Source organism: Corvus hawaiiensis, chromosome 11 (assembly GCF_020740725.1).
Source record: "Corvus hawaiiensis isolate bCorHaw1 chromosome 11, bCorHaw1.pri.cur, whole genome shotgun sequence".
NCBI lineage: Eukaryota > Metazoa > Chordata > Aves > Passeriformes > Corvidae > Corvus > Corvus hawaiiensis.
In genome coordinates, this window is record NC_063223.1 from 18,213,921 (window position 1) to 18,238,349 (window position 24,429).

General features: G+C 43.1%; 1 protein-coding gene across 6 annotated transcripts in view; it reads left to right on the forward strand.

Moving 5' to 3' along the window:
• The first annotated feature begins 90 nt into the window (after window positions 1–90).
• Window positions 91–24,429, forward strand: part of STAB1 (stabilin 1) — a 65,364-nt gene continuing 41,025 nt past the window's right edge. Inside the window, exons 1-14 of one of the 6 annotated variants that reach the window (XM_048315610.1) lie at window positions 91–860; window positions 6,901–7,036; window positions 12,498–12,634; window positions 14,088–14,203; window positions 15,284–15,369; window positions 16,408–16,477; window positions 17,285–17,380; window positions 17,809–17,925; window positions 18,662–18,858; window positions 19,056–19,189; window positions 20,894–21,021; window positions 21,231–21,322; window positions 22,268–22,390; window positions 23,822–23,968. In XM_048315610.1, the coding sequence (XP_048171567.1) occupies window positions 6,956–7,036; window positions 12,498–12,634; window positions 14,088–14,203; window positions 15,284–15,369; window positions 16,408–16,477; window positions 17,285–17,380; window positions 17,809–17,925; window positions 18,662–18,858; window positions 19,056–19,189; window positions 20,894–21,021; window positions 21,231–21,322; window positions 22,268–22,390; window positions 23,822–23,968 (1,524 nt within the window). In that variant the 5' untranslated portion in view covers window positions 91–860; window positions 6,901–6,955. Of the gene's footprint in view, window positions 861–5,708; window positions 5,820–6,276; window positions 6,449–6,883; window positions 7,037–12,497; window positions 12,635–14,087; window positions 14,204–15,283; window positions 15,370–16,407; window positions 16,478–17,284; window positions 17,381–17,808; window positions 17,926–18,661; window positions 18,859–19,055; window positions 19,190–20,893; window positions 21,022–21,230; window positions 21,323–22,267; window positions 22,391–23,821; window positions 23,969–24,429 lie in introns of those variants that run through there. The other 5 variants (XM_048315612.1, XM_048315611.1, XM_048315607.1 and 2 more) reach the window with 5 other exon arrangements.

Consider the following 24,429-nt stretch of genomic DNA (forward strand, 5'->3'; position numbering starts at 1 on the left):
GCCTTGTCTTTATTCAAGTTTATATCTTGTGTTTCCAGGATACCATATGGCAGTTCAGCAGCACATATTCTGTTCCTAGATTGCATTGTAAAGTATGAAGTGTGCAGCAAGACGAAAGAAGAAAATAGTTTGTTCTACTATAACAAGATTGTTAGTCCAGAAATGCAGCTGAGTCATGGAAACTGAGGATCTGCAGCCTCTAAACACAATTTGAGGATTTATTTCAAGTACTTTTGCTTCTCCATTAGATATTAGGGATTTTCTTTCTGAGCTGTCATGTTTAACTTGACTGTTACTGTGCCCAACAAGTTTTAACCTCCTCCATGACAGTAAAATCCCTACTCATTATTATGAAGGCAAATACTGAGACTAAAAAAGAATGTTCTATATCCAATGGGATTAAGAAGGAAAGGACAGTTTTTTGATACTTATGTGGCAGTTGCTGCTGCTTAAAACTGATGCCCCTTAAACACAGAGAAATCTGGGTTGGAAGAGACCTCTGGAGGTCCAACAGTCAAGCTTGAAACAGGACAGTCTTCAAACAGATTGCTCAGGGCCTGGTCCAAACAAGTTATGAGCTTTCTCCAAGAATGGCAAGTCCACAGTGGTGTTGGGAATTTGGTGGTTTCACAGGGTATTTTTTCCATGCTGTTGCAAAGCTTAGCTGTGCTTTTTGGATTTCAGAAGCCAGGAGTGTTGCAGTCAGTGCAAGGATGACAAAGAGGCAGCCAAAGTCAATTGTATGGCAGGATGCAGTGGAGTTTGTAAGCAAGCAGAGGTGAGGAGCATAACTGGGCTGCAGCTCTGTTCCCAGTTTGGCAGAGGAAATGTACCCTCTTACACTGAACTGAACGATTAAGGTAGGTACTGCAGGCTCTTGGGGAAAATTAAATTTCCCTGTACGTTGGAGCTCTTCTATTCTCTCACATATCAAGATTGCTTATGTTCATTTAAGTTTATTATCATTGGGTAGAAAAAGCTAATTTCTTGTTAATTATAAAACATTCCCCCTTCTTGTATCACTATCTCCTGAGGTAAATAGTCCCTCATTAAAAAAAAACCTTTAAATACTGATGTTGCTGCAGTGAGGTCTCCCTGGACCTTTTTTTCCAACCTGAACAGCTCAAGCTCTCCCAGCCAGTCTCCAAGGAGAGATGCTCTGTGTTAGAACCTGCTGGAGGTAGTGCTTTGTGGGTGTGCATTTCTGTTCACTTAAGTGCAATATTAAGCTGAAAAATCTTATAAACTGTCATTCTTCAGTGCCAACCTGTTGTCTATTGTCAAATTTTAATGTAGTCTTTTGTTTCTAAATACAGGGATTTAAGTAAGTTTTTCTTGAAAATGTACAATCATTCATCTTGAAACTAAACTGATTGCTTCAGTTCATAAAGATTTCCCAGAACTTTCCACATTTAGTTTCTACAGAAAGTTCTGCAGAATGAAGTCGCTGTCAACAACTGAGGGCACATAGAACGGTCTTGATTTCTTCCTTTCTTTTTGTAAGAGCACTACAAAGCCCTGCACATGTATTTCTCTTTTGTCCTCAAATCCTTTCCAGCTTCCAGCTCTTGTTCAACATTAAGACAATATCTGAGTAGCTGAAGTTATGACCAGAAACACACAGAGGCAGGTGGGGGGACCTTTGTCAGGAAAGTATCTCCTGAACTCTTAAACTTCCGTGTTCTGGCTTTGCAGCTGATGTAGATATTTGCCACCCTAGGAAGACCCAGACAATTATTTTTGTTCAGTGTCATCTACCAAGGATCTTCCCCTGTATTACAATTGAGAAATTGTAAATGAACCTCAGTAGGAAGGAAAGTAAATGAGGTGCTGACCTGGGCTACGCTGTTTTCGCTGCAAGAAGAAAAGACAGTGTGACCTGCATCCTGTCTGTCCTGTGTCCATTCCCATACTGCTTTACAGAACTCTGATCTGCGTGGCTGTGGATGTACTGCACAGTCATGTATTTCCATCAGCTCTTCTGACTTGTCTTTTTGTTCTTATCAGCTTTGATAAGGAGGGTGGGGTTTTTTTAATTGAAGTAACACAAAGTGCTGCTGTGTCTTACTTGCATTCTGATCAGAAAGTTTATTTCTGCAGTACTAATCTTCAAACATAGCAAATCTTGAAAAGCAGCAACATGAGTAAAAGCGTGAAGCTGTGGCTCAGAGCAGACAACAAGCTTCTGTTTCTTGATGTTCACCTGATAGTTAAAAGCATTTAGTAACTTGGAAAGCTAAAACTTAATGTGGAAAAAGGGAGGATGTGAAATTCATTAGAACCAGAAAGCACTAAAAAAAGACTGACCAACACTGGAAAAACCTACCTGAATAGGTGCATGAAGAGCAGTAGCCAGAGTTGGTAAGGTGAGCACCAAGCCCTTATGCTTCAGTCTTCAAGGTCTCTGAGAGGAGATGACAAGAATTCCCAGCATCTCTGAAGCTGCTCAAAAAGCAGAGCTAGCAGGATCCTGACTCCCATCTCCATCTGTTCTCAGGCAGATACTCAGTGCAATCCTTGGCAAACTGCTGGCTACAGCTTGAGTCAAGCACATTGTAGCCCTTATTTATCCCTTATAGACAGCAGTACCTGAAGGATCGGCAGCGCATCATGGCAAAGCTCACTGCCTCTGCCATCACGCTCCTGTGAGCAGGTGCTGAGTTTCAGTAGCTCAGCCTGTTCTAGTTTTACTCAGACTTCTAATTAATATTGGATATCTGTGGGGAATTTAGTGTCTGATTCTCCAGTACAGTCCCAGAGCACTGCTTAATAAATGAGAAAGATATGAAACTAAAACCAAGAGAAGGGAATGTGTTGCTGCTTTTCACTGCAGCAGAACATGTAAAGGAGCTCAGAGTCAAGAGGAAGTGTTAGGCCAGATTTAAAGCATTTATGTACTGACATGAGTACTGCTGCCTTTAGAGGTTTTGGAGAAACAGGATGCAAGCAACCGTGACAATTTCTTCCTGAATTATGCGACAGCATTGTGCCCAGGCAGCCCTACCTGTCTGCTTGGAATTGGACTACTGTCTGTGTGAGAAAGACTCCTATTCTATGTGCAATCCTTGCAGTTTTTTGCTTTTATCAGCAAACTTTAAAATTCCTGTTCTTTCCATCTTGCCAAGAGCAAAGGCAAAAATAGGACTGTGTCCCTGCCTCTTCACCAGGACACTGAGGGTGTATTGGGTAAGTATGGTTCAGCTGGCCCCCTTCCTACACACAAGCACTATTGGCTTGGCCTGTTTAATCCTTTCCAGACTCACAGCCTTCTTACAGTCTTACAATTCAGAGCAAAGGGACTTAATGTCCTTTCCCAGCTTTCCCAGAAGAGCAGAACAAGAGTCTCTTTCTCTCTGAGAATGTAACCAAATGGTCAGTTCTCAGAGAAGCTGTGGGGCAAGGTAGACTGGATGGTAAATCACTTGCCTTGGCTCTGTAGTTTCTAAACAAAAGATTTCAATAGCAGGAAATTGCCCAATCTAGTCAAGGCTGCACACACTTCACAGAGCAGAGCTGGTAACCCAGCATTTTAAAACACAGTGTGTGACACAGGCAGGGAGTCTGGGAGGGTTTGGAGCCTTATCCTTTGCCTTTATCCAGGTGGGTTTTGGTTTTCTTTTCCTGTGAAACAGGTTGAGTAATTTTTGCCAGCAGCTTCTCAACTTTAAATGTTAATGTGTACACAATAAAAATGCCAGGTGTTAGATAAGTTGCTTTGGAGGACCCAACTTGTCATTGATACATAAAGAAAAAGAGAGGGAGTTTTTCCCTGAGAGGGAAAAATCCTAAGCATTCCTGCTGCCAATAATCTGCTGATGATAGGGAAGACTGAACCTACAAGGTAAAATTTAAGTGTTTTGTAGAAGTCATCTAGAAGAAGCCAGGGCCAGAATTTGAAGATGTTTCCGAGACCCATATCTGTGACTTCTCCTACTAAACCAGCCACCTTCTGTTACATGGGCAAGAGACACTTGATGAGTCAATCTCTATGCTTTCCAAAACAAAAGCCCAAGTGTGAAACCTCACAGATAAACACACTGGCAGACAGTTGACAACTCCTGCTGTATGTTTTAAAATTGGATTTGCACAATCCTATTTCAATCCTTGACTAGGACATGAACAAAACCCTCCTACCTGCACAGGGCCGTTTGTGTGTTCTGTCATCAAATCTTTACAAGTCTTGCCTAAATTTTCTCTTTTGATGAAGGCTCATCAGCAGACCTCAGGATCTTGCTTTATAAGATTTTGGGGGTTTGAAATACTTTGTAGGGATGCCTCTGTGCGTGAGCTGGTCTAATACGGAAATGAATGAGGGAACTGGGGTTTCTATTTGTTGACGGTTTTGAGGAGTATTGGACAAAACAGTGGTACCAAAAAATCAATCCAATGCATTTTGCCTCTAAGGCATAAAGTTTTTGTAGATGTCATCCATGAGAAAATACATTTATCTGCCTAAGAGGAATCCATCTATCAGAAGAGAACAGAAACAGTGTGAGTGGAGCAGTAATTTGTGTTTGTTTGGCTCATTTTTGCTTCCTGTGCTGTTTCTATGCTGGTGTTGCCATCTTTGATGACACTGCCAACTGAACTGCTGCTGACAGCACCTTGGCTTCTGTACACTGAGTATTATTAATGGCTCTTGGCCACCCATTAATTTAGAGATAGTTGATGTTTTACCTTCTTACTAATTTCCAGATTCATGAAGATCCAAAGTTGTTGCAGCTTTCGATGTTCCAGATCCAGCAGTGGTGATTAGCAAAGTTTCCATTCTCTCAGAGCAGCTCATAGGCAGTGGCTGAAACACACACTGCTTATGCTGCTTGATCAGGAAAGCAGCATCAAATGACAGATGACCTTTTTTTGATTTTTCAGCTTATTCTCTGCTGCTCTACAATGGCACTACTCCCTATTTGCATTTTTAGCCTGTGTATTGCTGTTCTATTGCTTGCCTTTAATTGAGGTGAGGTCAGATAAGGAAGCTGGCTGTGAACCTTTTGATGTTGCTGTGAATCTGATTTATTTAATTCAGACAGGAATGTCACCAAGCATTGCTCTCCCTTCCTGGTTCCCCTGCAGGAGGTCAGATACAGTGATTATAAGCAGCAGTGGAAAGCCTTGGAATCAGCCTTTGTGTGTCTTTTCTTGCCCTGTACCGTTTTCAGTGCTGAGCCTTTTAGAAAACTGTCTGAAAGCCCATGAAAGAAGCCAATGCATCTTCAAGTGCTCCAGCATGAGATATTTTCACCTTAAAAGCTTATCAGCTGTGTGTGGTTGCTGGCAACTTAATCCCTATGTCATACAGCCATCTCTTGGAAAACCCGTCAACAATCTTCAACATCCTTCCTGGCAGCATGGTGCAGAGGAGCAGCCTCATTCTTGTGTTTCCATGGCCAGCCCAGGGCCACGACTGCAGGCAAAGAAAGCACTGAACAGCTTCCCTTCTCTACACGAGTGTGCCCACTGTCCATTTGTGACTCTCCCATCCCACCAGAGCTGCCTTGAGCTACGATGCCTTTGCCTCATTTTGAAGATCTTCGGGGAACCAAGTGGTTTCCAGAGCAGTGTGCACCCTCTGACCTTGACAGAGTGGCACCCGTTGGGCAGTGACAGTCCCAGGGCTGCAGTTGTCCTGTGGCAGGATGAGTGAGCTGAGCTGTTGGGTTGAGCTGTGGGCTGGTGCTTCTCACGTGGGTTGCAGTGGATGGTTGTGTGCCTTATCTGCTTCCTGTTAGTGGGGGATATATAGCAGGGCTGGCTGTTCATCATGCTGGCTTTCCCTGTAGGATGAAGGCAGAAGTAAAGCACAGCTAACGGCACCAGTAAGTACAGCAGTTCCTATAAGCCTCATACGTTACAGCATGTGTGTCTTTGTGGGGGTGCAGGGGCAAAAAAAGTATTAATGCTCTCATTATTTATGTAAATACAAGAATAGTTCCCTGTCCTGGTTTCATTTAGGCACCTTCATGGACTATTAATGGCTTGAAAATAAGAAGGTCCCTCATTGGTGAGATTTGTTGCTAACAGAAGCAGTCCTTAGACTGCTCAGTATAGTAGGCTCTCTTGGCAGTGTAAGGAGACAAAGGCCATGGAAAATCTGTCAATAATCAATTCTTTGTAATGTTTAAAAGGAGAATATAAATTTCAGACTGTACCTTAGGTTAGTGTGTATTTTTTTTTAATCCTGTTTAGGGACTTTCCAGTTCTGAGTGCTGTGGAAGTGCTCCTTGGATTCATCAAGCTGTCAGCAGAGTGTTTGGAAAATTATAAATTTTGCCATTGCTGCCATAGCATCTGCAAAATGTGATGCTTTTCTTGCTGAGAAAGTCAACTATTTTTAAAAAAATATCAAAGCCTGCCCAAAGTGCTTGATTGATTGATGCAATGTGCTCCATTCCAGCTCTGAAGAACAGCCCGTCACTCGCACTGCTTTGTTCTTGCATACTTTGGGGTAGGCAGTGGTCAGTTCTACCTTCACTTTGAGGTGTTACAGACATATTCACATCAGTGGCAAAAGGAAATTAACTTACCCTTCATGAATTTACGGTATTTAAGTTTGCCCATTGGATTTGCCTTCTTTTAAGCATACAGTTAACCTCTTTTCATTCCAATTAGTTGAAAACTAAGGATTTCCTTCCTTCTGTTTTGAACTGATATGTAAGAGGAAATCCGTAGATGTTCCTGTTTTGAGTAAACCTTTTACTAAGGAGTTCTGCCTGTGCTTTTAAAAAAAGAATGGAAAGAAAAAGGCTATGTTGATTCAGAAATAACACTAGAAGTAGCAGATCCATTTCTGAAGGCTTTGCAGCCAAAAAGCACAGTGCAAAAATGCTCTCTCCCTGTTTACTTTTAACCTCTGGTTTGTCTTGGATCTGATTCTTAGTAGGCGGTGTTATCTTACAGAAATTGCAGCCTCTCTCGCCACCCCTTTTGTGTAAAGGGTCCTGCCTGTAAAAGCATGAAAATGCATCCTCCTGGATTGCTGTTTTTCTTCTTAGCAGCATGCTTCACTCCCACAGCTGACTGCCAGAGTCAGAAGGTAAGTCTGTGAGTCTTTGTTTAAATGTTCATTGAACAGTTCTTCATGGTCGGATGGTAGCATGGTAGGAAATAGTCCTCTCCACTACTCGTTTTTTCATTTACATTTAGTTAGGTGCAGAATAACATCCGTAAAAACTGTAGGGCTGTAAGGTATCTTCTCTGTAGTCCAAACTGAGGAACTAAATATAAGGTTGAAGGGAGCTACCTGAGTTTTAAATCAGATTAAATTTGTGTCTGTGTTCGGCATTGAACTTGAAAGTAGCAGTATCAGAGGGAAATACTCAGCATCTTTGTCTTCTGCTAGTTTCAGTATGTGGGATGGGAACTTCGTATCCATCAGGACAGCTCCATAAGTTTCCCAGGAGAATTTTACTTTAAAAAAATCTTTACAATCTCATCAATTTGTTCTTTTGCAACAGTTTGTTTCAAGTATATTTCCCAAGAGCTCCTCAGTAAGGACTGTTGAATACTTCCATTTTATTTCAATTTTGTTGATTTTCTTTTGATTCCTTTATCTCTGTTCTTGCGTTTAGCAGCAGCATCTAGGAGAATGTGTGATGCCTTTGTAGATCTGTTCTCTAGACTCCATGGGGAGGCAGCCCAGTTCCTGTGGGCTGGAATTTACACTAATTCACATTATATTGTCTTCTGCCATCCCCCTCCTTGTGTCCTGCTGTTGGAGGAATGAACTGGCCTGCTAAGCCAGGAGTTGTGGGGGGCATTTGGAAATTCCCTGGGGAAGGGAAACTCCCTGTGGAGGGTTGTCTTGTCTTGAATGACACAGCAAGGCCTGTGGGGAATGAGCAGACCTGTGGGTCTTAAGGGCTTGATTTAGAAAAAGCCAGAGGACTAGAAAGGTTTTTCAATGTCAGACCTTTGGGTGCAAGCTTTTGTATAGACTCTTTCATGAAAGGACTATAAATGACTACTAGGAAGGCTTGTAGGATCATTAAGGTGACTTGAGCACAAACCTGAAGTGTCTCTAGGGGTCAATTTCATTTGTCTGGAGACGTGGGTTCCAGGCAGATGGGTTCCAGATTGTGTTCAGAGATGTGGACTCGTGTCTTCAGCTGGTATAAGTGGAAATGTAGGTCTCTCTACTTGGAGACAGTCTGTTGATCTCTGCAATCACTAAGGAGTCTGGCTTGCCAGGAAACCATTACATTATCAGGTAGTGAGTACCCACTTATGGAGAAGTTAAATGTTTTGAATCACCTCTGAAGCAGTTTATTTAATCCAAGAAAAACTCCCTTTTAGAGTTTTTTTCCTCAAAAAGTTCCCTCTTTATAGAGAAAGAGAAGAAACATTTGAAAGGTTTTAATGGGAGATAAGGAAAAATAAGGATCTAATGAAGCCTTCTCTGGTAGTTTAGAATACCCATTGGATTTGATTGGAATAGGAGTGCTTCCACAGGAGGCTTTTGTTGGCTCACATGGGCCATTGAGAGAGAAGAGAGATTTTGTGCTGTTTTTCAGTGATGTTATGTCAGGGCTCAGCTTTAATGGTTCAAACATGAGAGTGAATTTGTTAGTCTGACTTGGTTTTTTATACTTCTTGCTGTGGGCTGGGGAAGATGCAGCAGATGTGAGAACTATGAAAGTTTTTCTGCTGGGAGGAGGCCAATCCCAAGCTGTGCTGGAGGAGGAATGGAGGCAGGTGGGAAATGAGGAGAGTGGTCTCAGCATCCCCATGTTTCCAGACCTCTGCAGCTGAGATGCTGGGAAACACCCAGGGCAATGGAAGATCTTATGTGATCTCTGAGCTTGATTGGTCATCCTCATGCTAAAAGGTGTCCCTTGAACAAGTGTGAAGGGTTTGTGTGCCCAGGAGCTGCTGGTCTGTTCAGCTCAAGTGTTACTGAGAACTTCCTGGGGAGGTACATGGCTATAATGACTCAAGCATGTGTCTCCAGCTCTATTTTGTAAAGGACAAATGCGCTGGAAACTTGGTGATTCATTAGATAATGGCTATTTCCAGAACTGGCTCCCAGGATTGTTGGAGCTGAACACTGACGTCCAAATAAGTTTTTTTTCTTCCTTGAGATTTTTTGCCGTGCAGAAGGATTTGTGTTCTGGGTTGGGAGGAAAAGATAAAGGGTGAAAATGAGGGAATTAAACTAGCTCTTACGAAATACTTCCCAGCTTATTCTTTTGAGGTGGAGTACGAGAAACGAGCACTCGAGAAGTGAGGGACATCTGTTCAGAGAGGAGGGAAGGAAACACAGCAGCATCCAGAAGCTTCAATGTGTGTCAGCTGAGCGCAGAGAGCAGTAGCTGCTCTTGCACAAGCATTTGAGTGCAGGGAGAGAGCACAGCACAGCCTGGAAGACAGGGGCACCCTGGCTCTTAACTTCTTTTGGCTGCAGTTGGATGTCTTCTGTTTTAAAAGCTTCTTTTCATTTTGGAGATATTTGGGAGCATTAGTCCTCCTTTTCTGTTCCTTTGTACATAAACTGTGATCCAGTCCAGGCTCACATCATCACCTGATCAGAACAGTGACTGTCACCAGGCAGCCCTGCTGCATCACAGGGACAGACATTCCCTCTTGCTGCTTCCTTTCCAGTGGCTTCACACTTAGAAACAGCAAAGATGAGCCCAAGGGAGCAGTGCATCATTGTTTTCCATGAGGCTGTGTCCCAGGAGCCACTTCAGACTCAAACTTCTGTCTGTCTTTCATCCTCTCCAGAATTTGAGTATCTGGACTGTTGCATTTTTGTCCCTTGATTCCCTCTTCTGCTTTCCTAAGACACAAAACTCTCCAGAAAATGACTGCTTCATCAGTTCTGTCACTCAAATAAGAAGGGAAATATTTTTTTTAATACTTTTCCAGTCAGCTGTTTTCTTCCTCTTTCCTCCTGCCTGTTGCTGCTGACACAAGCATATTTCCTTATAAAAAGGGGAAGGTCTTACTGGAAAGCTGCCTAAAGCTTATGAAGTGTCCCAGTAGGGATGGGGGGATTCCACAATAACTGTCTTTTCTTAGAGGCCTGCAAGTAATTAAACATGCCAACAGGGAAGAATGGCAAACATCCACCTCTCCCACTCTTCATTTCCATTGAGAAATGGAGCCACGTTGATGAAGGAAGGAGAAGGGAAATAGGATAATGTATGAATAATGGTGTCTTCCTCCACCACCATGACAGAGAACACATCTAATGGCCCAACTGTGTCTGATGCCTGAAAGTGCAGATGAAGCAGAAGGTTGGAGAATTTAATTTAGTATTTGGTTCTCTACTGTTTATGTGGTCTTTTTGAAACATGTAGAGTGGCTCAGATACCTGGTAAAGGTTTGTGGCATAATTCTAACTCATAGGAAGGAGTCTACATCTGTATTTCTTGCTCAGGTATCTTCCCATTCCTTTTTCCAAGGCATTGTCTCAGGGAAAGTTAATGCTGGGATTTGGTGGAACTAGAAAGAGAGGAGCTGTGCTGTTCTGTGACATCTGTGTTCCTGGCTTCAACTGGCTCCTTCCAAAAGCCCAGCTTTAATCTGGAGTCCTAATTTAGGCTCCAATCAAATGGTTGGAAGGACTTCTTCCCTACCCCATCAATGGCACTGCTGATCTTTAGAGGCAGAGGACTCTGGAGGCAGCACCTTGTTTATTCGTCCATATTGTTTGTCTTCTCTGTTTTGCTCCATGAAAAACAGGAAATCTCCTCTGACTGCTCTGTGTTGGTGGAAGCATAAGGAACAGCAAAGCTGATCTCTGTTCTGCTGGATAACATTAGTAAAGCTGGTGCTCACAGGAGAGGTGGATTTGGTGGATCTCAGACTGGGTTTGAGCTCTTTGTAATGCAAGGGAGTCCTTGACATAACAGGTTCTTTGGGGATTCTGCTGCCAGGGGAACTGGAGGTTGCTGTATGGTAGGAAAGCCTCAGAAGCACAACTAGAAGTTAATATCCATGGAAAGGGCAACCACAGCCACAGAAATAATTTCCTTCACCGGGTGGCATTCTTGCATGGATGGCTGCAGAAGGTGGATCCATAAACATGAGAAAAAGCTCAACGACTCCAGTCAGAGGGAACGAGTCAGGAAACATTCCAGGGACATGTCCCTGTGGACTTGGGGGTTATCTCTCAGGAGGTTTTCCTGACAGGGTCGGCTGGCTATCATCTGGGAGGGCTTTCCTGAGCTCTTGATAACTGATGGGAAGCTATGGGCTTCCTCCCATGCCTTGAGACAAATGTATGTATTTGGGCTTAAGTTCAGAGGAAGCAAAGCTGAGATTGCTGATGGGAATCCAAAACAAGGAGTTCTGGGGACAGGAGAACTGCTGCATTAACAGCCTTGTTCAGGATTGGCTTAAAAATTCCAGATCAAGGCCTCCTCCCAAAATTTGATCTAATATTTTTATTTTTAGAAAATACAGTGCCTGTAGAGGCACAGTTGAGATGAGCTCTGTGAGTTTTTTCCAGTCAATGACCTTTTGGGGCATACACAGCTCATGCCTCTCAGCTTTTCTCTGTCATCAGCAGGGGCAACTGCTGTCTTTTTTAAAAATTACCAGTGAGGTTTCCATGCAGCTGCTTGTTTCCAGAAGCTTAGAAATTCAAGGAAATCTTTTAGAGCAAAGTCACGAGTTTTAATGACAGGTTGGCATGTGATGATCCTTCACTCTGGGGCTGTGCTTTGACATCTGCTCTGGCTGTGTTTCATTTGGAGAAGCGAGGTGGTGCAGGAAAGCCCTGTGAGGAAAACCAAACCCCTAAAGTTATTCTGGTTGAGTGGAAGGACTTAGCTGATTTAATCACCAGCCATGTGATATATCCAAGTGTCCTACCTGATCTTCACGCCAATGTTTATGGAGTCCTTCTCACCTGGGGTCAAAGCATCAAGGTGTTCAGAGAGGTGCAGAGCACCTTTCCTTTTCATTCACCACCCTGCACCTCCTCAAAAACAATTGCCATGAGAAATATTTCTGTGAGCAGCTCCTGGCTCTGGGAAATAGACTGAACTAACACAGTCAGCTCTGCAGACCCGTGGAACAGCAATGAAACACCCAGTGAACTGGATTTTATGAGTGGCATGGAAAAGATAAATGCTGTGTTGCCTTTTAATTCAGTGTCTTCTGGCAAGGGTTGTGAATTTAGGGCTTGTCCTCACACATCACTACCACGTGTTTGTAAAAGATCAGCTGAAATTAGCAGTGCAGAGTTGTGATTATTTTAGAAATGGTTAGAATTTTTGCTGTGGGTTGCAGAGGAAGGATAAGATAGCTGTGGCCTGCCCTGTTGCTTCTAGCTGAGATCCAGGTGGATCCAAGCATGCAGCCCCACGGCAGGGGGATTTAGCCCATGGGAGTGTGTGGTACCTCCCAGCAGCTGCACTGGCCACTGCCCTCCCCAGTGCTATCTAACAAATGGTGCAACTTGATAAAGGTATTACAAGTTGGCAAGATAAGTGCCTAGGATAACAATTTAATCTGGGGCTATTTCCATTCTGTTTTTTCTTTTTAAGTTAAAATCCATGCGATGCAATGTCAAGACGATGTTCACCTTGAATACAGCGTGTACTTCTTGTGCTGCAGTGCCTAAAATGTTGTGTCCAAGAGGCTGGTTAAAGACCACCCAAAGATTAGGAGTAAGGGACTGCAGGTAAGGCCTATTTCCTAACTGTGTTAAGTTTTTGGCACAGCCCTGCTAGGCAGGGAGTAGTGTGTGTCTTCAGGAGAACACACACGTGGTTTTGAGCTGTAAAGGTCCAAGGAGTTTTGTTTTCAGATGGGTTTATGGCCCCTCTTATTGTTGCTTTTGTCTCCTTGCAAATCTCACAGACTTTCTGCTGGGCAGGTTCTATATACACAGAACAAATTAAATGACAATAACCTCTTAACTTGCCCTAAACAACCTGAGTTTGCTAATCCTGCTGTAGCAATTTAACAGAGGTCTGTCTAGCATAGAAACCTGTTTCAGGCACAGAATTCCTTAGTGGCTTATTAGGAAAATAATATAATGATAGTTCCCCTTGTATATCCTCCCAGCTTCCAGCAATAATCCTCTGAACTTTTTACCTTCCTAGTTCACTTTATGACAATTGCTTGTTCATGTGTTCCTTGCTCATACTCTGTTGAGTTTGGCTGGTAGGAAAAGAATGAAAGAAAACTGAATTTACTAGAAGGCTTTTGTAAAATGAAACACTATAGATTATTGTTTGTGTATGTATTCAGCAGTGAGTGTTAACTGTTAATATATAGCTCCATTGTCTGCTCTTTCTGTGATTCCCTCAAAATACTTTAAAAATAGCAGTGGCAGTTTTGCAGTTTATAGCAGTTTTTGCACACACAGGAGTCAGATGGAAGCCAAAGCAGCAATGCTATTGAGACAGTTTCCAAGTTCCTTTTGGGAAGGATGTGGGGCCAAAAATAAAATGAAGTGTAAGAATAATGTGAATCTATGCAGCTTTTCTGAGTGTTATCTACTCTTTGGTGGTTGTTGGACAGACCCAAGAATAGTTTTGTACTGTGTACGTGCAGAACAAGAGGTACTGCCACCAAGGACTCACCCTGTGGGTAGAGGGAAGGGATGATGGATTGAAAAGAAGATGCTTCTGTTGGGGGATTTAAGGCATTTGTCCAAGATTTAACAGAGAATCGGTGAATAATACAGCTATTAAATCCAAATTTACTGCATCTCGATCTGGAGTCTTTAGCAAAAGACAGAAAGGGACAAGTCCTGAAAGGAGATTTTGTTCTTTCAAGCTTATTTTGGATGTGAAGTCGAATGCTGAGTCACCCTGGAAATCCTAAATTTGTTTCTGTGCTGTTTAACCCTCCAGCACCGAAGGTTTCCATCCTGCTGCAAGATGCCTTCTCATGCCCAGTCCCTGACAGATTTCTTGTAACCAATCTTTGAGGTTCAAATCAATGGGCCTCTTTAGAGAGGACATACCAGGAGCAAAACCTCTCGTGTTTGTGTGCATGGAACAGGGGATGAGGGCCCTTCCTTCCCTTCAGAGCTCAGGGTGCTGCAGTGTGATCGCCTAGAAACCCTCCAGCAGGCCTGTGCTGGGCTTGTGGAGTAATCATAATCTTGGTTTGTTTTTTTTAAGATACTCTGTCAAGTTAGGAGAAAATACCCTTTCCCTGACAGGGTGCCATCACATGTGTAAGAAGGAAATTGAGGAGAGAAAGTGCTGTCCAGGATTCTGGGGTACGGAGTGCTATGGTAAGTTTTGGGGTTTTTTACTGCAACCTCTAGCTGCTGAACAGGTCAAAACAGTTTTAATAGGAGGCATTAAATATATATATATAGAGGTGATTAATTTTCATTATTCCTTGAACACGCACAAGGTCTCTGTTATCTGTCTGGGAGCATATCTGTCTGTTCAGCACATAATCTCTTTGCTCCGGATGAGTTGAATCCCCTTACATTTAACACATAACATAACCTCCTGTGGGGGAACTTCCTTTTGTCTCTTCTATAAAAATAAACTTTTGGAAAGGGATGTTTTTGTTCCTCTTTACGAAAGTTTCCAAAGGAAGAGGAAGATCTTTCTGATATCCCTCTAGTCTGCAGTGCGTGTGCCACGTGTGCTGCTCTATAGTCTGGAGTTCAGTCAGCCACAGAAAATACTTAGCAATTCCAACCCAAGGTGAAAATAACCATCCCAAAACTCCCACTCAGATTTATGCCAAGTAATGAGAATTTGTTTTGTCTTGTCTCAAAAATCCAAAAGCAAGGCCTACTAAGCTGAACATTTCTCACACGTTTGACTGATGGAATATGGAAAGACCCCCTCCAGTTCTGCAGAAAATGGGAGACTGAGTGCTTGAGCCTGTTCTCACACTGGCTTTGAATAAGCAACTGGTTTCATCAGAGGAATCACGTGCCTAAAATGATCAGAAATAGTCCCCAGAATGTGGGGGTACCTCACTCTAAAGATGTGTGGACCATGTTTTTCTGGGCATGCTTCCAGCTCTTCATGAGGTCTGGGAGAGCTGAAAATGCTCAGTGTCTTTGCAAAGCAGGCTCCTGTCTGTCCCGAGTTCCAGAACTGCCTTCACCTCTCAGTGCTGCTGGCATCAGTGGCCCAACCTCAAAAAATGTTTCAGTGCCTTTGTTGAAATTCAGTCTTGTTGGGACTTTTCCTTAGACCTTGCACCTCTGGGCCAGTGTTAGGCGTGCTGGATCATTTGCTGGTGAACAGGCCTTTGTTTTGTACAGCTGGAATACCCAGGAGAGAAGGAGATGGAAAGGTGCTGATTGTTCAATCTAATCTCATCTGTCCTGTCTCTTACCTGCTAGAGTGTCCAGGTGGCTCTGAAAATCCCTGCAGTGGTCATGGGACATGCTTGGATGGTATACAGCAAAATGGGACCTGCATCTGCAAGGTCAGTGCACAATTTACTCCGAGGGTGATGTGCTTTGCCAGAGGGAGTTTTTTGTGTGGTGTCTGTGCAGGTGCTCTGGGTGAAGGCTGCCCTTCTGCCTGGAAGGCCTTTTGCAGCTCCTTCCATTCCAGCATCAGTGTCTGTGGTTTTCCTGCAGCATTGGTGTGGTCTGCAATAGCACTAAAACACTATTGGTGATGGTGTGGAGTTGGGAAGAATCTCGAGGGTGAAATTAAGAAAGAATTGCATGAATTTAACCCCTGACCAGTTGAAATAATTAGTGTCAGTCTGTGGCTGCAAGAAGCCCTGAGACACTTGGCTATTAATGAGCTGTACCAAGGTAGGCAGAGGCTCCGTCTCTCAGGAAAAGCAGGAGAGACCAGAAAGAGAATTTAGGGCAGATATTTTTTTCTTTTTTCTTTACTGCCCAGACTTAGTACAACCAAAGCATAAACAATTCCTCTGCATTTAAATTGGATAGAGCAGTGTTTCTGAAATGTATAGGGTAATGAATCAGTGTCAGACTTGAAACTTTCCCTGATGAACTGTGTATTTTTACAGCATCCTCAATTAACAGCTCAAATCCTACCTCTTGGACTCATCTTTGAGAAAAGTTGATTTTGGACTTAAGTCAAAGACACCTTATATCAACTAAAATATATGCTGAAGGTCCCTGAGCCCTGTAAAATCAATGTAAAAAATCCCACTGGTATTAGTGAATTCCAGATTCCTTTTTCAGAGAGATATCAGGAGCCAGCTGGAACATTCCTGTCTGTCTCTAATTAGAACATTATTTCCTCAGTGCCCACCAGAGTTTCCTGGCATTTGTATGCCCTCTGTGTATCAGCTTACACTGGGATCTCCTTTCCCATGGGGGCTGGTTAGGACTGGAGCACTGAGCAGATCAGTTTTCTTCACTGTGTTGCTTCAGGTATCACAGAAAATCAAAAATGAGGAGAGAGTTTGAACTATAACCATGTGTGAAACAACAGAGTGATACAGAAAAATAATATCTGGCACATTTTGGGGCCCTTCTAGGAGCAGTACAGTGGGTATGGCTGCCAGAATTGCCGAGATGAAAATCGCTTTGGCTCAGACTGTCAGTCAGGTAAGAACAAGTCTTTGAAGTGAACCCTTCACAAAAATAACTGAAAACAAGGAAGGAGGAGGGGGGGGTTGAGTGAGGAAGGTGCTGGAGAGAGGGAAAGTGACAGAGAGCTGGCAGTGTTCAGTAGCAGGTGTCTGGGCATTTTGTCTTTGTGCCCTTCTGCACTGTCCCATTAAACAAATTATTGTCAGGCTTTCACTCAAACAGTCCATTTTTCCTATTGTAAATCTCTCTCTCTCCCCCCTTATCAGGGCTATCCCACTTTCCTCTCTCTTTTTAGCCAGGCTGTTACCTACATCCCTGAAACAACCCACACTCGCTTCCCAACTGTTTTTCAGACTTCTGTAACAGCTCCACTTGTCTCCCAACTTCTTTCTTGCTGCCCTCTTTTAAAAAATGATTACACACTGTTCTGCCTCGCAGGTATGACATTTTGGGAAGTGATTTATGGGCAGTGCAGCCTGTCTGTCACAGGAGCCCTTTTTGTCTAGCTCCTGCTTCCTTGTGTCCCCACAGGTGAGATAGGTGTGATCTTGGTGGTTGTGCTCATATATTAAAACGTGTGCCTGAAAAGCTGGTCTAGATCTTGCGTTCAGGGCTGCTCTTACCTTGTCTTCTTGAGCCCAGGACATGCAATTTACCTTCTCAAAGCTCTGACTGGCATGGCCAACTTTTAAAAGGAGCTAGTGGATTATTAGTGGGAAATCAGGATGCCAAGTCCCAGGGCAGCTGGCCAATGTGTTCCTGGAGCCCCTTGCACTGCCAGGCAGCAGAAGGGCTGAAGGTTTGTCTGGACTTCCCTTGCAGAGTGTGACTGTGTGCACGGGGAATGCAACAGCGGCGTCGCTGGGAATGGGAGCTGCACGTGCTATGGAGGCTACACGGGCCCCCGGTGTGACCAAGGTAAACACACTGCTAGCTGCAGAGGGGCTGGGAGAGCAACCTATGATATGGGCTTGGGTGCATGTGTCCCTAAAGGGGCAGGGGGACACTGGATATGTTGGGAATATAGAGGAAAGATGATTGGAGCATTGGAGATCGAGACAGAGGGAAGAGCAGGGGTCAAGATGTACCATTTCTGTATGCCTCTGTTCTTTCTCTGGAAACCAGCTAGATCCTTTCATTCAGCCTTGGGGGACCTGACTACCTAGGCTGCCAGGAGCTTAGAGCTGCTTGCACTGCTCATATCCTCTGGCTTTTGTGCCAGCTTGGGGTCCTTGGCAGAGGAAACCACATTTGCCTTTATTTCCAGGTATTCTGTAAGGTGAATTATATCTTCTGCCAGTGCCCCACATGCTCAAAGGGAAACTCTTTTTGCTGTGTGATTGCAGAGCTCCCCCTTTGCAAAGGTGTGACGTGTGAGGCCAACAGCAAGTGTGTGGTGAGGGATGGGACAGCCGTGTGTGACTGCAAGCTGGGCTACAGAAAACAGGGCAGCACTTGCCAAGGTGAGAAACTTCTCCATGACCCTAAATGGTCGTGTTGGGAAAAAATCCTATTGCACTGGTACCTGCAGAGGATTTTGATTACTGTTAACACTCTGTTCACTGCAGAGGCTTAAGAACCTATTTTTTCATGAATCCCCTTAAGATTAAGGGCTAAGCTTTTGGCTCTCCTCTCACTTGGTCATGAAAGCAAGGAGTGAATTAGAGTTGCAGGCTCCATCCAGCACTTGCTTGTAAGTATGTACTAAATAATGACAGCAGGATATTGGTGAGTCTGAACCAGTTTAAATAATGTGTGGAATTAGAGGACTTCTTCACTGATTTCAAATTTAAATTTGTGAATTGGTTTCCTTAAAAGGAAGTTGATAAGATGCACGTGATCAGCTAGCTATGGATAGCTGCTTTCACTGGCTCTTTACAGTTTTTCTGACCAAACTGCAGTTTCATGTATCCTCAGACACAATGCAAATTCAGAATCAATCCAAGCATCCTCTGTCACTCACACTTTTGTTTCTGAAGTAACATGGAAAATGTGTCATCCAAATGGCTCAGAATAAAAACCCCCAAATGTCTGCTCTCTGGAATTATTTCATTTTCCTGTGAAATTTTCGAAGTTTAATAGTACAAATTCCGTATGCTCCATTCTTTCCATGCCTTTTGCAGCCTTCTGTGCTGCACTTGAGTGCTGTTTTGAAAACAGAAGTTTGGTTCTGCTCACATCTAATCTCTTTAATTGCAGCTCAGGATCCTTGTACTCCTTCTCCATGTTCCCCCTTTGCTGCATGTAAAGCTCTTGGATCACGAGCGTATCAATGTACCTGCAAAGAAGGATTTCAAGGAGATGGAAAGATTTGCCAGCCCATCAACCCTTGTGTTGACAGCAATGGAGGCTGTCCAGAAAACTCTACAATTTGTGTTTACAGACGTCCAGGAGAGGTAAGGGCAATAACAGCCAAGGTCTGAAAAATGGCCAGGGGAGAAGTTGTTCAAATGAACTGATGAATGTGTGGGTCAAATCTGCTCTCATCACCTCAGATTTTGCAAAGGAAAACCAGACAGCTCTTTTGTAGGATAACTAACAGGGTAAAAGATGGTACATGCAGCTCTATGATCACTGTGTTGCCTTCCCTTAGGCAACTTGTATTTGCAAGCCTGGGATGAGTAGGAGAACTCCTTCATCCGAGTGTTTGGCACTTCCCAGCGATTGCCGGCAGTATCTTTGCGACGTGACTGCCACGTGTGAAATTAACTCTCAGGGGACTCCTAGGTAAGCCAGTTTGAAAATTGCAAATAAAGAAGCTTACTCTGCAGCTAGAATGGAAACTGGGTTTGGATGAGCTGAATTTTTAAGAAACTGCTGGTGATCTGAGGAGTATGGGCCAGAGTCACCCTTTGAGAAGAACCTGTTAGTAACAAACCCGTTGAAAGTAGAGTTTTACATCAGTAATTGTAAACTACTTTTTTTTAGAATTACTAAATTGCATGTGGGTCACAAAATACTTTAAATCTGGGGTGGCAGAGTCTTCTGTAATATGAACTGGAGATGTAGCTCCCCAAGGTACAAGTGGTGATAGAAAGTTATTATCAGTTAATAATCAATCATTAAAAGGGAGGTGTGTGACTTGTTTGCTCACATTTGCATACATTTGCTTCTGAGGGATAAGACTTTGTCTCTTCTCCCAGCCAGGCCTGTAAGCAATAAATAAATTAGAGTTGCAGAGTGACAGGGAAGGGAGAAGTTGAGTGAAGAAACACCAGACCTCACATAGTCCTTTGAAGCAAAACACCTACGAGTTGGTACCACTTAGATGGGAAATATGGCCGGATATAGGATCATTTTTGCATAATGGCCTCTCAAACACCAGAGAAAGCTTCACCAAGAATTGTATGTGTTTTCAAGAAAAGGTAGAGCTTCTCTGAGACACTGAAGAGGGAAAGAGCAATCCCATCTCCTTGATCCTTCCTTCTCCAATGCTGCTAAAACTATTAGCACCCACTTGCTCATTGTGTGCTCCAGGCCAGGACTGAAACACACAGTGGCCTCCCTTTCTGAAGATCTGTTAGCACAGTGCAGGACACAGTGTTCAGCGCTGTCCCTGCCTTACATATCTGTTCCCCAGCAGCTGGCACCAAGCCCTCTGAGGCTGGAGTGATGTCAAATTCCTCCCGTTGTCACATGTCTTTGCATGGCTGAAACAGAAAGAGCAGAGCTGATACTTGGACAAAGCCCAAACGGGAAAAAACATCTTTGGTAGTCTCCGAGTGATGACTACAAATCCGTGTGAACCAGGACGGAGATTTTCACATGTAGATAAGCTTTTCTGGAAAAGTCATTAACTTCTCTGGGCCCCTTAGTGAGTCCCAGATGAACTGTAGCTACCTGATGTGCTTGGGCTGGCTTCTCACTGAAGCCAAGGGGTCACATAGGAGCTGTTTGATAGATTGTCACTTAGCCTGTGGGTTTAATGCCTTACCTCAGATTTTCAGATGCTGTAATGACTACAACTGACTGAATATCTAGTTAGAAAGGTCTGAATAATTATATTGTGGCAATCTGTATCCTGAACTCTAGAGCAGACAATCCTTATGTTGTTTGTATCTGAGAAAGCGTCTCCATTCTCTTTGGGTAGATACAAATTGGTTTGCCTGGCAGAAATGTGCATCTTTTTTCCTGTCACTCAGTTTAGGCAGAAGTTACTCAGCCCTTACCTGCATCCCTGGAAGTGGTCAAGAACAGGTTGGATGGGGCTCTGAGCAAACTGGTCTAGTGGAAGGTGTCCCTGCCCATGGCAGGGGGAGTTTGGGTTAGGGTTAGTGTCCCTTCCAATCCAAACCATTCTATGATTCTAAGCTCTTAGAGCTGGCATTGGTCTTCCAAGTGTAGATACTGACATGTTGTTCTACTCGCATTTGTTGAATATCTTGCAAACTGGTTTATAATGGTTTGTTATGTTTCATCCTTGTCTCATAGCTGTGTGTGTAAAGAAGGGGAGATTGGAGATGGGAGAAGTTGCTATAAAGATCTCTTGGGTGAGATAAATCAGCATAATTTGCGAGGAAGATTTACTAGGAAACTAAACGTCGCCAAGAAAATGTTTGGTAAATGCTTTTTTATTTTGCTTGGGGGATGGAGCAAACTGGGGACAGGGTAGCAGTGCCAAACCCCCTCTGCTTCCTTGTAAACAAGTAATTGTTGCTTGCACCAGGCTCATAATGTGTAGATTGAATAGTGCAGCTAACGAGGAATAATTACTGCTGTGGTTAAACCATTGCTGTGTAACTGCTTCACACTGCTCCTCTTTTTACAGCTTCTGGGTGCTCAATGTTGCTGACTAAATATGGGCCCTTCACAGTCTTTGTACCATCCCTTCTTCCCATTCTTGATAGAATGGAATTCAACGTAAGTTTTCTTGGTTTTAGCAAATTTTTGTCTTAAGGTTCTTTCCTGCTTGAGCTCTGCAGCCTTTATAAGCTGATTGACACAAGAGATGAACTTTGGCAGGCACTATTTATAGAAATCATCTCTTGGGAATACTTTTCATTGTCTGGTTAAGTGGCAGTCTTTTAGAGGATGTTACATCCCTCACATTATTTTGAAGACTTCTATTTCTTTCTTCAATACTTCAATTGTTTTTTGTTTGTTTTTAATGTCAGGAAGCGTAAGACTTTCTGGCCATTCTTCTTTCAAAGCTCAAACCTCTCATGTATGACTATTCTTAAAACTTTAAATGGCTTTTTATTACCTGAGGGTGTGATTTTCAAAAGGGGCCAAGTATTACGCCAAAGTATTGGAATTTTGACCAGTGGTAAAAAATAGTAACTTCTGGATCCATAGAAAATATATCAGGAGAGGCCCCCAAATTACCTAGTCGGCCTGTTCCCCCAAGGATGAGTTCCACCGAAATCAGTATTGACAGAGGATTGTTCTAAAAAACATGAATGGTGGTAAACCTAGAGAAGAAAGGAAGAAACTAAGTGTAATTTCAGCAGATTAAACCACCTACATGGTCCAGCATAGGCAAAGATTGTGTTTGGGGAGCTTCAGCATATTTTATAATCTGGAGCGTGCAAGGATGATTTTTAAATTGTCCAAGTCCAATGGATTTCTGTCCAGGGGATTCCTCTAAAGTCACCTGCAGGTTAATCAGTCTCCCTCTTTGAATGTGTACACAAACATAAGGAAGAGTCTTGCCAGAGTGCTCCTTCAGTGAATCAAAATGAAGAGGAGAGCTCTTGTATGTTAAGAATTCCTCTGTGTGTGTTAGCTGGGAGAAAGTGTTCTGTAAATTAACTTTTCGAAAGAATGTGTCATTTATCTTTTTTATGTGGGCTTTCCTCCCCAAAGGACACCACTGCTGAGCGGCTGTGCAGAATGCACGTTGTTCCTGGTCTGCATTTGATAGAAGACATGATAAAAGCCAAGACTATGTGGACCTTGTCAGGACATCAGCTGACATTCACTAGCCAGGTAGGAGTCCCCTGAAGGCCTGGGTCACTGTTTTCACATAGGACAGACTGGAGCCTGAGCACGGTTTCCTTGATTGGCTTTCTTCACCAGAAAACCTTTTTTCTATGATCAAAACAGCAAGTTTCTTTGTGCAGTCTAAAGCAAGGTGGTTTAAGATCAGACACCCCAAGCAACCACACCTCCTGTCTCACAGACAACCAAGAATATGACATGTGAATGGTGTTTCTATGCTCTCTATATGCCCTGTGTTCTGGAGAAGAGACCTTTTCCCTACAGCATCAGTGGCTACAATGTCCATGTGGCTGACATGGACGAGGCAACAAAGTCTCTCTTCAGACTGCATGCTCCTGTGTAGTTTGTGTGCTTGGACACAGCCACATGCTGAATTATTTCCTCTTCTAGTTTCTCTTTTCCCCTCTTTCTATTTTATTTTCCTTAGTCCTCCTAGCAAAAAATTTTTCCCTGTCATGTTCTGATAAGGAAGGCTCTTTTCTTCCTTTCCCAATTGACTCACATTTTCCTGTATACACTGCTCTCTCTCCATCCTGCACCTTTCCTGCATGCTCACAGGTGGCCAAGGGGGAGAGCCCTGTGTTTCCTCTCTGAGGATCCAGCCTTGGCCTTGAGGTCTGGGTCATAATACATCAAAAGGACAAAGCACTATTGGGAGCAGGGGAATCCGAACTGAGTGTGTCAGTGCTCCTTTTAAAATTCTTTCCTGTTTGTTTACTCAGGAGTCTTTTGATCTGGGAAGTCTGCCCTCCCCTTCCTTTGTTTCAGACAGAACTCTCAGTGATGTGAACTGAAGTTTAGGGCAGGGAGGAACAATTCAAAATGCACATGGTAAAATGAAAAGCACAGGAAAGCTGTGCTTGCCTGAACTTGAATCATGGCTGCAGCACCAAGACTTGGATGCTTAGTTTGTAGGTTAACCTTGGGACACCCCCACACAGCAGGCTTCAGTGCATGGATCCATACCTTGTGATTCAGTGAGCCTGACTGCTTTGGCTTTGTTGTGAAGACTTCTTGTAGGCATAATCAGTCCATAAAAGCTGTGTTCAAAGCTGTAGTTCCAGGATTGCCTCCAAATCATTTATGTGGTGGTCAGGGCATCCTTTTGTGATCCAGAGCTGTGGTCAAGCATTGCTCACAGTCAAACTTAATTCTGGAGCAGGGTGTCCCAGGTGAGGTCTTGTTTTTTCTGTAATAAGACTTAAAAGTACCACTCAGGATCAAAGTATCACCCAAACTCAAGTAGAATGGGGTGCTTGTCTTATACCCAGGCCACCTCTTAAATTTACTTTTTCGTGAGTAACTCTGGCTGTGCCTTCCCCTTGCTGATCCATAGGCAGGAAGCACTGATTTATAGTTCTATCATAGTAACACAGATGTACCTCAAGGAAATAACCTATTATTATTATTATTACCCAGACATACATCAAATCTTTCCGGTACCAAGACCTGCCAGGGGAACTGTACAACATCTTGCAATCAAACCTCCCAGCAGCCAATGGCATCATACATATTGTCAACAGCCTCAGGAAAAAAACCAGCACTGACAACCTCAGAAACTCACAGGTACAAAAGCATTCATATTTCTTCTCTTTTATGGGACAGCAGAATAAACACTTTAAAAAAAATCAATTAGTCCTCCAAATCAGTGAGGCTTTTTTTAAAGGGAAAAGGCTATTTGTTTTCAGCTCTGATAAGGCCTGTTAGGTACTATTAAAATACCATTAAAAGTAGCTAATGGTATTGCATAAGCCAGATAAAAATCTTGCAATTATGCTTTTACAGTGTTTGGATGAGTAGAGAATTCTACTTTCATGAATAAAAGCACAGCAAGTGAGCTCTTCTTCAGTTGTATCTTACAGAATATGTATCTTACAGGACAAGTATTAAAGAGTATTTTTCACATAAAAATCAAATGAAGATTTTCTTTAATTGGTCTGTACTGCATCTTGAAATTATAATCAAAAAGTTGTCTTTGAGTTAAAAATATTTTAAATGAGAACAAATAATCATTAGATTGTGCCCAT